Source organism: Gymnoscopelus braueri (assembly GCF_963280865.1).
Source record: "Gymnoscopelus braueri genome assembly, chromosome: 21".
NCBI lineage: Eukaryota > Metazoa > Chordata > Actinopteri > Myctophiformes > Myctophidae > Gymnoscopelus > Gymnoscopelus braueri.
In genome coordinates, this window is record NC_137623.1 from 48,401,905 (window position 1) to 48,417,603 (window position 15,699).

At 38.9% G+C, this 15,699-nt stretch overlaps 1 protein-coding gene across 1 annotated transcript in view; it reads left to right on the forward strand.

Moving 5' to 3' along the window:
- Positions 1–4,584, forward strand: part of LOC308077642 (guanylate-binding protein 1-like) — a 34,735-nt gene extending 30,151 nt beyond the window's left edge. Inside the window, exons 10-11 of the mRNA XM_080418457.1 lie at positions 673–854; positions 1,297–4,584. Of these exons, the coding sequence (XP_080274583.1) occupies positions 673–854; positions 1,297–1,560 (446 nt within the window). The 3' untranslated portion in view covers positions 1,561–4,584. The remainder of the gene's footprint in view (positions 1–672; positions 855–1,296) is intronic.
- Positions 4,585–15,699: the final 11,115 nt, after the last annotated feature.

Sequence of the window (15,699 nt, forward strand, 5' to 3'; positions counted from 1 at the left end):
CAGGGTAATGTTCTGAGGCATATTGTATTTTTATTACTACACAATAGTAAATCAATAATTCTACACAATAAATAAATATGTTTTAAATAACTGATCTCAATATGGACCCATTATAAATTAGTTATGATAAGTTTTGCCATAATCAAGTAGCTCTACAACAGAGGCACAGCCATGACAGCAATGGTACAAAAAAACTTTAAAAAAATGTATAAATATATTTTTTTAATTAATAATTTCCGGCTATTCGGTTTTCGGCCAAGTGTTTCCTGTATTCGGTATTCGGTTTCGGCCAAGATTTTTCCATTCGGTGCATCTCTATTAAATAAACATTTGACCTCTTATTTTTGTATCATTTTGGAACCGAAATATGGAACCGATAGGAACCGGATCCGATAAGCAGAACCGGAACCGGAACCGGACTCGTAAAAATCCTAACGATACCCATCCCTAAACACAACCCAGATGAGATAGCTTCAATAGTTAGTCTGACGATAGAAATAGATATTCCCAAAATAGTCTTCTCGTTGACTTTACATTGCTCAGTGAAACAGCTCTCAAAGTCTCCAATTTTGCCGTTAAACAAACCCAAAGCAGATTCTGATAATATATAACATTACACAGCTTGTGTTTTTCTTTGTCTTTAGAAGGTTCCCTTTTTCTGTTTTCTTACAGAGGAGGAAGCAAAAAGGGCAGAGGCAGAGAGACAGGCACAGGTTGCAGAGGAGAATCTCCGCGCCTCAGAGCAGCGGGAGGCTGACCTGCAGAAAACCCAAGAGGAGAACATGAGACAGCTCATGGAGAAGATGGAAAGAGACTCGAAAGCAGCCAAAGAGCAACATGACAAGATAGTGATTGTAGGTGATATGAATATTGAGTGCAGAATGTGTTTTTAATATCATATGGTGTGATGTGTAGGCTGTACCTCTGCTGTTTAGAATGTATATCCTTCTTCCGGCTAATTCCCATCAGGGGTCGCCACAGTGGATCATCTGTTTCCATTTGCTTCTGTTCTCTGGATCTCCCTCGGTCACTCCAGCCACCTGCATGTCCTCTGTCACCTGCATGTCCTCTCTCACCTGCATGTCCTCTCTCACCTGCATGTCCTCTCTCACCTGCATGTCCTCTGTCAGCAGCTGCATGTCCTCTCTCACCGCATCCATAAACCTCCTCTTTGGCCTTCCTCTTCTTCTCTTGCTTGGCAACTCCATCTTCAGCATCCTTCTCCCAGTGTACCCTTCATCCCTGTTTAGAATGTGTATAATCATTTAGAATGTGTATAATAATGTGTTATTTCAGGAGCTCGAGAAACAAGAGAAAAGAAATCGGATGGAGCGCGAACAGCTGATTGAACAACATAGGCTGGCTGCAGAGAAGGATAAAAAGCAGTTTAAACTACAGCAGGAAGCTTCAGAAAAAAGGCAAAGGGTATTGATTGCCCAGCAAGCTGCTATCCAAAAAGAGGCATTGCAGATGAAACGGGAGATGCAGAGACAGAGAGAGGTGGTGGCGAGACAGCAGAAGGAAGCAGAAAACCAAAACAGTGGGTGCATCATTTTGTAGTATGTGTTTTTAACACGTTTGTTTAACCCATTTAGGCCTGTTACACCTAACATACGTTGTTATACCTATACCAACCGGGAACGCCTCTGTGTCATTTTATTTGTCGCTATATATAGCAATTATTATTATTATTATTATTTTATTTTACGTTTTTCAGAAAACCTTTTAGAATCGGCCTCAGGTCTAAATGGGTTAAACGTTAAGGTTGAAGTTATGTCAATACATGGCTGTGGGTTTTAGGCTGTATCACTCTTTCACTTGGAATACCAACCATTTTAAATAAGTCACAACTCTTCTTCCTGTGAGCAATTCAGATTGCATATAAATGAGATGTTACACCCGAATGAGATTTATCATAATGTTTGCACCACAATTAAAACGTATTTAGCAGCAGCACCAACACCAATATTTATAAAACGCTAGCTTTTTCCCCCATTTCAAGTTGAGAATCATAGCTACAGATGTTGCTTATTTAGAAATTCCTTGAATTCCATCTTGTGTCTCCATTGTCCATCTGTTTCTATTGTCTTTGAGCTGCGCTGTGCTACAGGCTTGTGTTACTCCACCCTCCTATTTCTGTATCACTACTTAAAATAGACAAAACAGGCAATATTCTGTTTATATTCTCCAACAGTTTTACTTGATTTTGTGGTTAATACATTTTAATTTGGACAAACAAACCAAGGGAATAATATTGTAAAGCCTGCCCAACAGATATGGAACACGTATTAGTCCGAGCCGACCAGAATTTCTCTCTTACGTGTGCCTTCTCTGGTGCGTTCAGCACACAGCTATACTGTATGATGCACACTCACTCGCGCTCCTTGCAAATATTAACAGAACACACGTCCCATATACTAAGAGAGGTGGTGCCACCTACAAAAAAATCTCTGCGTACCAGACCAAATGTCCATTACCATTACAGAGACACATAAGCATCATGCCATAGCATGGAGTACAGTAGAGAATCAAGTTACGTGTTCCAGCAGCAAATATTAACATAAATACCACCAACAACAATTTGGAACAAGCATAAGCATGCTGTAAAGAATAAAGTCAAGGTACGTGATCCAGCAGCAGGTAAGAAACTGTGAAGAATGATCTTTCAAAAGTTATATCGCCCCTAAATAAATATCCTTTAACTGTGTAGGAATAGGATACTTTAATGAGCCTCTGCCGCATAATAAGCCTCATTCACTGTTTATTTTGTTGTGGGGAGCGCTGTGCATCGCATCGTCCAACAAACACATCTACCACTTCCAACTTGTCAGGCTGAGACGTTCAGAGACTATAACTGATGTAAGTTACGTAACATAAGTAATGCGACAAATCTCCTCTAGGTTCAATTCATTGGTGAACCAATCCATTAACAAAAAGAAAAAAATGTTCTGTCCAGGCCCAGTCGGGCCTGATGGGCTTGCAGACCTCTAATCTGGGGGTTGTTTGACTCCCCTTAATAATGTGCATGTGCTCCAAACAGCCTCGGTCAGATCTAATCACATTTGGTTGAAAGAGCTCACAAAACAAACCAACCAACCAACCAACCAACCAATAAAAACATTGTTGCTCATAACTTTAAAGTGAGAGCCCCATTCATTGTCTATGGCACAGCCCCAGGTTTTACCTCCCGGTTAGGGTTCTCACCTTAAGTTATAGGTTTAGGAATGGTGTGTTTCATAAATACTGACTGATTTGTACTGGGCCACAGGAAGAACATTATGTGGATTCTTATCATGGGTGCTATTCCCTTTTAATATTAAAGTTAGACTTGAAGATCGTTATCAGGGTTATACTAGGGGTGTTATGTGAGGGCATCTGAAACCACGGTGGTCAGTGAGAATATGTCAGCCAGGGGACCGTAGCTGCTAAAGAAAAGGCTCTCAGGGATGAGGAGATAACAGCTGTGATGAGAAAGACCATAGCAAAGAGCAGGCAGGAGGCACAAATGGTTGATATCAGTGACAGTGAAGATGAAACAGTAGAGCAAGGAGGCCATCTAGGGTTCGTGGTAGATAAGGCATTGGGCCCAGCCACACCTAGCCTGGTTAACCGTCCCGGGTCGTGTGAATTCACATTATTATTTGTCTTCTGCTGACCGGTCTGGCCAATCAGCAGACACTGTTTGGCTCTTCCACTTTTTGGTTTCTGTTAAAAGCCCACACAGCGCTTGGGGCCAGACCGGTCTGCAGAAGACACATGATAATGTGAATTCACGCGACCGGGATGTTTACCAGGCTAAGCCACACCAGCAATTGGAGAAGATCTGAAGGAAGATAATAATACTGATAATAGCAATAATAATTAAAATAATTATATAGCGCTTTTCTAGATGCTCAAAGTCGCTTAACACAATAAAACAAACAAAAACAACTTTATTAAGAAAATAACTAGTTAAAAGGGTAAAAAAAAAAAAAAAAAGTGAAAAAAGGGGATTTGAATTGGGTGGGGAATGCCAGTCTGAAGAGGTGGGATTTGAGAGTGCTTTTAAATGATGCGAGGGTGGGGGCAGCCGGTGATGGGGGAATCAAAAAATAAGATGTTGAATAAGAGAGATCAAACTACAGTTGCTTTTATCTCAATAAATAATCAAATCAACCTTTACTGCTTAAAGCTGAATATTTAGATTGCTTGTATAAGGCTTGTATTCAAATTCATTGGTAATAATGCTAGGGTGGGTGAGCCATGCAGGAAATGTTTGTGAAATACTGTTGTAAGAGCGAGATGTGACTAATAGAGTTTAAGCTGATTACCAAATTTCTAAAGTACAAACACTATAAGTGTGTGAAAAACAGGTGTCTGATTATGTGTGCTATGCAATGGAAACATTGATTGATTTTGCTGAGTGAGATATTAATCATGTGAAGTTGTTACTTATGTATGATGATTTTGACCATGACATATTATTAACCATTTTTTTATTTTATTCATTTGTATTTCTTGAATCATGATTATGAGAAGATACATGGATGTACAAGGAAGTACAATATATGAAAGGTTATTGGAGATGAGCCAGGAGGGTCAGTAAAAAATACTATATATATATATATATATATATATATATATATATATATATATATATATATATATATATATATATATATATGAGCGAGCTGACTGATCATCGTTTCCTCACTCTTACAAAAGGTTTTGACAGGAATTAGTTAATTAGATTTTTGATAACTTTATTCTAATAATTTCATTGTGACTTTAATGATGTTTGACTTCTGTAATGAATCTGATTGTCTACACTAAACTTAATTTGCCATTTTTCTTACGTGATTATTTGCTATTTGCTGTATCGCTTATTTCCTTTAATAAAGTACTTTCCTGCAGTTAAAATAATAGACTAAATTGTATATTCTTTTTATCCCAGAATGGAATATTTCCATCATTTGACTAAACCCTCCATGTGCATTATGTGTTTTATGGGTAATTCCTAGTCAAAAGAAAATAGAACTGGTGGGTATACATGTGGGTGCAGGACCAACTATACACCACAGGTGTAAAGATAAAACGTTGGAAGTCTGCACACTAAGCTTACAAAGCTCCAAGTCAAGGCTTTTGTTGATTAACGTTCCGCCTCGAAGTGTTCTTCAGAATTAAGTTTTGACTGTAATTCCTTCCTAACCATGTTAGTAATTAATAAGGAATATTAATTAACAAAACCATGATCGTATTGAATTTAGCTCAATACTAAATTATAACTCATACATACATCATTCCACCCAGCGAGCTGTAATGGAATGTTGTATGCTATGCAGAGGGCCGATCCAGACCTGTGTTATACTGGGGTTTATTTAACGGGGAAGTTAACAATGTCCACATCTGTTCCACTTAAGTGACCATGGTCCAGTCTCATGACTGTGTGCAAGCCTATATAGGTGTAGCGGACATGGCGTAATTATTATGGGAAATATTAATAATAATTATGAAAATATTTTATGAAAAATCTAAATATAAATTTTCACCAAAGATTAAGGAATTGTGCAAATTAAGGGATTAATTCGCTCCTCAACACACCCATGAAAAAGGCGACGTAAGAATCTTGGACACAGTATGATGCATGGATTCTGGTTAGAAATTGATTGGAAATATATGCGTTGAAATCACTTGGAAAAGGACTTCCGTTTATATCTATATCTATATTCCGTTTATTAATATAAATCCTATGTAGATGATAATAAAACAACCAATGAAATGGGGAAAAGAACAATAGGTCAATAAAACAAAAGATGATGAAACTGGTTAAAATCTCAACAATATACAAAATCACAGATCTACAATCTGGTCAGATCAATAAGGTCAAATAAGGAAATGGCGGGAGAAGAAGGGATTGAAGTCATAAAGAAAAGAGAAAGATCAATGGTAACCCTTCCTTTTACAGTACGGTAATTACCAAGTAATAACCAGGTAATTACTAGGTAACTAAATAACAAGTATTTACAGGTAATTACCAGGTAATTACCTGGTAACTATTAGGTAATTTACCCAGTAATAAGCAGGTAATTGCTAGGTAACTTACTAGGTAATAGTAGGTAATTAACTGGTAATTACTAGGAAATTACATAATAAGTACCAGGTAAATTACTCAGTAGTTACTAGATAATTACCAAGTATTTTCCTAACAACTACCAGGTAGTTACCAGGCAATAATAAGTATTTATTGTGATTACCAGGTAATTACATGGTAACTACCAACAAAATTACTCAGTAGTTACTAGGTAATTACAAAGTATTTTCCTGACAACTACCAGGTAATTATTTGGTAATAATAAGTTATTTGTTTTAATGACATGGTCATTAAATGGTAACTACAAGGTAAACTACTCAGTAGTTACTAGATAATTACCAAGTTATTGTCATGACAGCTACCAGGTAGTTACTAAGTAATTACCAGGTTTATTTCCTGACAACGACCAGGTAATTATTAGGTAATAGTAAGTATTTATTGTTTAATTACACGGTAACTACCAGGTAAAAGACTCAGTAGTTACTTGGTAATTGCCAAGTATTGTCCTGACAACTACCAGGTAATTAATAGGTAACAGTAAGTATTTATTGTTTAATTACATGGTAACTACCAGGTAAATTACTCAGTAGTTACTAGATAATTACCAAGCATTTTCCTGGCAACTACCAGGTATTTACTTGACATTTACCTGGTAGTTACCCAGAAATGATAGACCGTAGATTATAACCTCCACTGTCTATTACCCTGTCAATTTGCTTAAATGTGACTGTGTTAGGGTAACAATGGCCATGTAATTACCTGGTACTTACCTGGTAAATACCACCTACTTAACTGGTATTTACAAGATATTTCAATGACGACTACCAGGTATTTACCTGGTAATTACTCAATATTTACCCAATAACTAGCAAATATTTACCTGGTAATTAGTCAAACATTATCAGGTAAAACCTTAAGAGTTACCATGTAAGTAAGGGTCAACTGTACTGTAAAAGGAAGTGTGGTTTGTTGCCATGATATTACCATGTGCTTACCTGGTAATTGTAGATTATAATCCTCCATAATTACCCATTAGGGTGTGCAGGTTTGAACATGTTACCTGGCAATAACTCTGATAATTACCTGGTAATTAGAAAGTTGGACCACATACATTTCCATAACGTTATCGAGTAAAACCTCACGAGTTACCGCGTAAGAAACGTGGAACTGTACTGTAAAAGGAAGCGGTGTTTGTTTCCATGATATCACCCTGTACTTTCTCAGTAATTGCAGATTACCCTCCCAGCTATTTAGCCAGTAATTACCTGCCATTACCCAGTAATTAGAAACTTGTTCCGTGTACATACCAAACCATTATCAAGTAATACCTTGCAAGTTACCCGGAAAGTAAGATGGAACTGTACTGTAAAAGGAAGCGTGGATTGTTTCCATGATATTACCCTGTACTATCCCTGTAATTGTAGATTCTAAACATCCACTATTGGCCATCAGGTACAGTAGTCTCCTGTGTTACCTGGCAAGGTCTTCAATATTTCCCCTGCAGAGTTCACAGGACCCACCCAAAACACCAGCATCCCCAACATTAATCAAATACATAAAGATAAAATGCATTATCATTACACCACCACCCTGTGACAAATATGCAAAAACAGGTGAACTGTCAAAGGGATCCATTTTAATCCTCTATAAAACTCTCTCTTTGCATATAAAACAGTAAATATTTGTGAAAAACAGTTGAATATAAAAACATTGTCATATCAAAATAAAAGTGCAAACATCCTCCATCCTCCAGGCAAGGTTGAACAATTTTGGTTGAACTCCAAATAAACAGTCCCCAGCAAAATGAGTGAATAGCATCAACATAGGTTTAACGACTTTAACTCTATATACGTACATTTGCTATTTGAAAATTGCCGATCTACGAGCTCACATTTAAAGAAAAAATGTTAACACAAATCTTGTATGGGCATATTAATTAGGGGGTCCTTAACATGAAAAAGTTTAAGGACCACCCCTGTACGAGTCAGTATTGTAATGACGCCTTTGTTCTGTTCGTGACAATGAGCAGCTGATCCAAGTCTTGTTTGAAGTTACAGTATATACCTGACGTTCACAACCCACATGCTGCATACCAGCAAATCTGATCAATTGACAATTCTTAATGTATCTTTTCTTATTTCTTCCTATACCTTATATTTTCAGTCAATTGACTGTTACAAGCTACAGTATACCTGGAACCCTACACTGCATCTGAATTGAAGTGCAACTCAGCTTAATTCAAACTATTCCAAACTATTCCAATCTTTTATTCCTAGTTTCTCCCCTTTGTTCTAAAATACAGCTAACACATCTAGACGTTAGACTTCAAGGTATACAGTGAGAAATAAATCAATCAATCAACCCCCACCACCCCTGCATATGCCCTGAAGAGCAACACTGCTCAATTCACACTTTTCCATTGTTCTGTTTAAAGTAAACCCTTAATTCTATTTTCTTCCATCTATATTTCATTTTATCCTGTCTGTTTCATTCTTAGCCCCTTCAAGGGTGACTATGTTGGTCGATCCATCCATCTTTTCATCCCTGACTTTGGTTCTCAACAGAATATCTTGAAGCCCACCGGCTGGATTGCCATGAACCTTTCTATGCACCTTTGTGAACCTCAGAGGATAATTGCCTAAATTATCGAATCCTGCTAATTTAACTTTGTAGAGCTACCTCTCGACTACAGAACTTGGCTCAGACGCACTACCTTGACATTGTCTTTGTGCCCTGTACATCACATCAGGACCCCTGTCTTCCTCAGCAGTCGATTGGACATAGAACTCCTCCTTTCTCCTTGACCTCTGAGAATTTGATATGGAAAAGGCGAGCACAGAGCATTCAGGGGAGCGTTTTCCTGAGCACCCCCGAGCCATTTGACCTTAAACATTGTTTGTAGCGTTGGCGGTCGAGGAGTTGAAGACCGTTCTGTGGCTGCACTTGTCGTATGTCACAGTAATAAATTAAACTAAATATATACAAAAATAAAAAAAAATTCAATTAGTATGACATTACTGCACTTTGTAGCCTGGTAAAACATCCCGGTTGCCGGAGTTCACATTATCATGTGTGTTCTGCAGACCGGTCTGGCCCAACCACTGCTTTTGCAGAAACCAAAAAGTGGAACAGCCAAGATGTGTCTGTCAATGACAGGGCCCTGAGCGCAGACACTGATTGGCTGTTCTGCTTTTCGGTTTCTGCAAAACACCCACCCAGCACTTGGGGCCAGACTGGTCTGCAGAAGACACTTGATAATGTGAATTCACACGACCGGGATGGTTTACCAGTCCCACACTTGACCCCTCACTTCTTCATCTTGTCATCGTAATCACAGGTTACACTTTGTAACATGCTCTGATGTCTTTAAAGGCATACTAGGTAACGTTTTCAACAAAACTAAAGTTAAATTGTATATCTTTTGTGAGTGGCAAAAGTTTCACAACACCCACTCCATGAATTTCACCCCCGGAAGACTTTTATTTATATATTCCCGGGAAAATGACGTTCCTGGCCAACGTCATGACGTCGTGGCCGACGTCCTGGCCGACGCGCAACGGTTTCCTGTTTGGCCAGGAACTATCGCGCTAATAACAAAAAGGAACCTCACGCTGATTTTAAGAGAATGTAGGATTGGAAGATCGAAAAAGAACAGAAAAAGAAAGCACAGCTCATGGTAACTAATGCTCCACTGGCTAAGAGAAACGATCCGTAGATAGTATAAAACAATTAAAAGCTTTTTGAAACGCTTCCGGTGAAAACGAATGGAATTCTGGGTAATCGAGGAGTACGGAAATTGTATGCAGTGACGGTAGTGACCAGCAGAGGTTGCTAAAAATCGTTATTAGTGATTCTGCATTGTACAACTTTAAATAAGCGTCCAAGAATGCCCTCCCTATGCTCTTTCCCGAGCCAGTGGTTCCACTCGATGAACCTTAAGTTCATCTTCAAGGCTTTCTCTGTCAGGTTCCCCCTGTACCTGTAGATGTCCTCTTTATAACTCCGCCATGCCCGTTCAATGTGCTGTGTGTGAGCACCAGTACCAGGGTGGACAAAATATCGCTTATGATTGACCTGATAGTGAATGTAGCCGTCATGAGACAATCTGTTGAAACACAATCTGGATCGTGTTTCAACCAGTTTTAACACAGGCCGTCTACGGGACCCCTTCACCTCCATCATCCCAAAGACCCACGAGCGTCGTCGCCAGGTGTTTCCATGTCGTCCACGTCCATACTGAAAATAAACAAAATGTAATGCTTAAAGGCAGTCCACCTAAAATATATAATTTGAGAATGTTGTTGTTACTTTGTTGCTTGTTTGGTGCACCCCCATGCTCATGGTAATACTGCCTAGCATATGACTAATTCATAGGGTTAGCTCTCAAAGCAACACTTTTATTTGTCAGATTTTTCCATGAAAACACCATTTGGCATAGGCATTCAGATCAGGGTTCCCACACCTACCTCAACATCAATTTCAGGGATCTTTCAAGGACTTTCATGGGCCTTTTATTCAAATTCACTGCCCCCGCATGGCATAGTTTAAGACATGGATCATGGCAGTATAGGAATTTAGCCATGGGTAATGTCAAAGAAATCCTCTGAATTCCCCTAAAGTAAAGACCATCATCCAGGGGTAAAGATTGTCCACAATATTTTGATAATTTTATTTCCATTCAATTAAATGTATTTAAATCTCTAACACACACTCAGCACCTGCAAGTTGTTTGTCAGAAGACAACAATGAGGAACAGAAACGCACAAACAGCATTGTTGTTCACACTACGTTTTAGCAACTTTATGCACTATTTTTTTTCCTTTTAAAAAAAAGGTCCTACCCAAAATGTTGTTAATGCCCCCAGTTTTTAGACAGTGGGGCCAAAAGTCCCCCCCCCCAATTGTTTCCTACCAGTGTATTCCTTGATCCAGTGTATATATTCCTACGCTGGATCAAGGTTTAAATGATGAGAAACATATGCTACCCTAAATTTAAGCACTTTCAAGGACCCATTTCTATTTTCACAAACTTTTATTGCCTTTCCCCCCCAAAAAAATCACAAACTTTCGTGGATCCGTGGAAACACTGTGATATATGTTCAGGCAGTACCATCACCATGGAGATTAACCTTTATAGATTGTAGATGTTTTTGAGTGGACTATCCCTTTCACTTCTTTAAAACCTATTGTCCCTGTTTTAACAGCAATGTAGTACTGCACTATACGACAAAAAAACAGAAATTGCCATTTTATGAACAAAATAAAACCTTACCTTTCTTTTGTGTCTGAACTTGCTCTCATCTATCGCTACGAAAGCTCTTCTCCCTCCAATCCGCATTTCCCGTCTTCTCTCCAGTCGTCTGACTGCTTCACAGCAAATTTCCCGTAATAGTGTTGTCACCCTGGTCAGTGATTTGCTGCTCCCACATACTCCATCCTCTATCATGTCCACCTGTCTTTTCATCAAACCCTGTGACAAACTGAGACAAAAAAAGAGGAAAACATATTAGCAACTGGGATGGGATAGTTTTGTAGTCAGGGAGGGGTAATTATAGAGTTAGGTTGGTGCCTACGATAGCCATTGTGCATGTTGTAAATGTTGGGATGGATGAACATGCGTGATTTCTTGGATTTCTTTGTATTGTCTATGTAATATGTCTGTATGCATTTGCCTATTTATATTAAGAGACACTGTGTACATGCGGTACAGGCATGCAAACAGGCTCATGGTGAAAAGGGTGAAAAAAAATGACTGTAATGTGACACTGTGCAGCACAATTTTTTTAATTAACACTTTATTATAGAATTATATATTTTCTGGATCTAAAAGGTGATCTTACCCTGTTCTTCCCTGCCATATAATAAGATATAAGATGGTATGGTAAGATGAGCCAGTGGGTAAATTGAACCACCCCCTTTATCTAGAAAACTAGAAAACTGTGTTGTCATGTGATGTGACCTTAAATCTAGTAAACATCCATAATTTACACCTGGCTGTGAAATTGGGAAGCACCTGGGGAAAGTATAAAACATTATTTTACACAAACAGTTTTTTTGCCAGTCAAAGTAAGATTTCTACACGTCAGGTAGAATGACTGTTGTATCAAAGCTAATTTACCCAGATCTAAAAATGTATATCATACATGTTGGTGATTTGACAATGGATAAAATGAATAATTTAGCAAAGAAATTGTCTGAAGAATTATTCTAGACAATTTTGTCTAAAATGGTGGCTTTGGGGTAAAATGAACAAAATGCCCCAGGGTAATTGAGCCCAATATTAATCACTATTCATGTTTGATATTATTTCTTTGATACTCAAATTATGCTGGATGACCTTTAATTTGGATGATTATCTCATTTAAGAGAAGTTTGCAATATTATTATATTAACAATTGCAAATATTAAAAGGTTCTGAATAACAAACTTTATTTAAGTAGCTTTATATTGTTTAAATAACCGTTAAGAAAATAAATAAGACTATTTGCAATGGAAATGTGTTATTAAATTATGTTTGATAAGTCAATACATTATTTGTTCAAGTTTAAACTTTTAAAAACTTTTTAGAAGTCGTATTCTTTTTATCATTTTTATCATCCTGAAATAAGGGTAGATGTTTAGATCTCATTTTGCCTTGCTTCCAGGACAACTTAAGTGAAAAGTGGCTCAACTTATCCCATTCTCCCCTACCTGAGGGGGCTGTTAAATAACAACATTAAATCTACACCGTTTCAAAATCAAAGAATACAGTAATGGTTTGGCAAAGCCTAGCCCTAGAATGTCTGTGAACTTACATACATTTCATGTATTTCAAATACACATTCATAGATCACCCTCGTCGACGCACTGTGTAGTGACGATCTGCGCGGCCATAAAAGTGCTCTAAACTCCGTCTGTACTCACCCAATAATTAATTCCTAAGACTTGGAGGCATATTTTGTCCTCTAGTTTCATATCCATTTGAAAGTTCTGCCAGAAAACGTGTGTTTAGTCAAATATCTCCACTTTTCCACGTGCTGCACACGGACGACTTTCTGTACGGGCTAGGGGGGGCCTGGAATGAGTGCAGGACTGATATATGTAAACTTCCTTTAGGACGCACAAATGTTTGGGACACACAATTGGCAGATGGAGTGATTCATTACCCCGCACCAATCACAAGCACCTGTCAATTGTGTTCCCCATTCGTTTGTGCTACCCTGTGTCAATTTGTTATGACGTTTGTGATGACACGATGTTTGGGTAAATTCGGTCCATCACTCAAGTCGCGGCCCCCCTAGCCCGTACAGAAAGTCGTCCGTGTGCAGCTCGTGGAAAAGTGGAGATATTTGACTAAACACACGTTTTCTGGCAGAACTTTCAAATGGATATGAAACTAGAGGACAAAATATGACTCCTAGTCTTAGGAATTAATTATTGGGTGAGTACAAACGGAGTTAAGAGCACTTTTATGGCCGCGCAGATCGTCACTACACAGTGCGTTGACGAGGGTGATCTATGACTGTGTATTTGAAATACATGAAATGTATGTAAGATCACAGACATTCTAGGGCTAGGCAAAGCCTAGCTGATAACCTCCATGTGGTGGGAGTGCGCGTGCGCGTGCGCGCGCACACACACACACACACACACACACACACACACACACACACACACACACACACACACACACACACACACACACCAAGTTAAAGTTTGTAGCTGCACAGTCACACAGACACGACGTAAAATAACAACACACACTCACCACTGCAACGGATGGTCTAAAGAACGGTAGTAGGCTAGTCCACAGTGCACCTTTGACAGTCTAGTATGTAACTAGCCTGAGAAGCCCCTGACTGCAGCGACTTTTATTTTTTATTTTTGCTAAAAAATAAAAGTATGTGACCGACGCTGACGCAGCTTTTACAATCGATACGACGACCCCCCCCCCCAAACATCTCAACGGATCTGCACGATTCACACAAATGAGTCATTTGTAGGTCATTTGAAATGACCTATTTGGATTCAAAACGGCGAATTTCGTCAAAAAGTGACACTTTTGCATGCCTGGCGGTATCTGCATGTACTGTATCAGGTCAGCCTGAGTGGAATAGTCTTAAATATAAAATGAAATTAAATAAACAAAGCAAATTATTGTGTAACAAAACACATTACACAGCTTGAGAGAGCATGAGAGATAAATGCTTAATTTGTCAAAATATGTAGTGTTACATCATGCCTATGAAGCCATTTGAATTCAAGTGAGAGGGAGAGAGGGGAGCATCCAACCTGTGCATTATTTGCATCCACGATGCAAATGGAATGTGAGACCTGGAGAATATTGAGCCGTCTCTGATGGACCTTGTGATGGCTCTGCCCCTGTGGGTTGACTTTCTGCAGCTCCTGTAACATAACATATATACCATATCTGTAAATATAGTTTGAAGTAGTAACATAGATTATAATGAGTAGTAGACCAATGTAAAATAACAAAACATGTATTTCCAATCAGATGTATAACGTTATCTGTGAGTGTGGCTACAGACTGGGTGTAGCCTATGAGTGGCAATGCTGATCACTTACCACCGATAGCAATCCTTGGTCGTGTTGGTTCTTTTGAACTGCATTCTGCTGTAGCAAACAGGGCATCTTTTTTTGCTTGCCAATAGCCTCTCCTCCTGGAGCCATCTTATTAATGGTTTACCTCCTTGCGCTGTCCTCTCAAGCAGTCTTCTTAACAATGTCATTGTTGCACAGAGCAGACTGTCTGCCTTAACGTGCACAGTACACACAGTCCAATGAATTTATTTAGTTGGCGCTCTCTTCGCGGGTGATGTTGCGTAACCAGATGTTGCGTTCATACAACTCGGAGGGAATAAATACCCATCAGCCGTGAGCCCCGTGAGTAGTTAAACATGAATTGAATTGGCACCATTTCAGAGCCCAGGTTTTCTTGGGCACCACGTTCAATCCCCAAAGTTTGGAATCATAGTGGACATTTTTATGTTGCAAGCTGTTAAGAACGCGTGAGTTGATGTAGCATTTTCATATTATGGAATATCGGATTTTCGCCATGCTCTTGAATGTCTCCATAGCGGAATGACGTATGCTACGTAACCTACGTACGTACTACGCAAGACGAAAACAGAGGGAATTTGGAGTGGACTGTAGACTGGAGTTGAATGAAAAAAACAACAACAAACTACAACGGTCGACTAAAACCTCCAACTTGGTAAGTAAGACATGTGACCCGAGCCTCAACTGTAAAATTAACATGTAATGTTAGCTGACATGTTTGCTAACGTGAAAATGACGAAATCTAACCATCCGTTGGTTAACATTGGTAGGTTAGCTACTAGTTTCTAGAGCCCATCTGGAGCGAGCAGTTCCACCAAAGTAGCCCAGCTTTGGGCATAGTCATCCTGCTACCATCTGACCACAGAGTAAGCTTGAACAACGTCTGCTTAATTTGACATCGCCATCGGCACGACAAAACATAGTGATGGACGATGCCATTATATTATTATTATTTTTCCTATTGTAGATGAATGAGGGATCAATTCGCTTTTCAGCATGTAGATCCGGTCTAGATCGGATACGGAAACGGTCACTAAGCGCATCTATTGTGTGGGTGCGAATTACCGGATA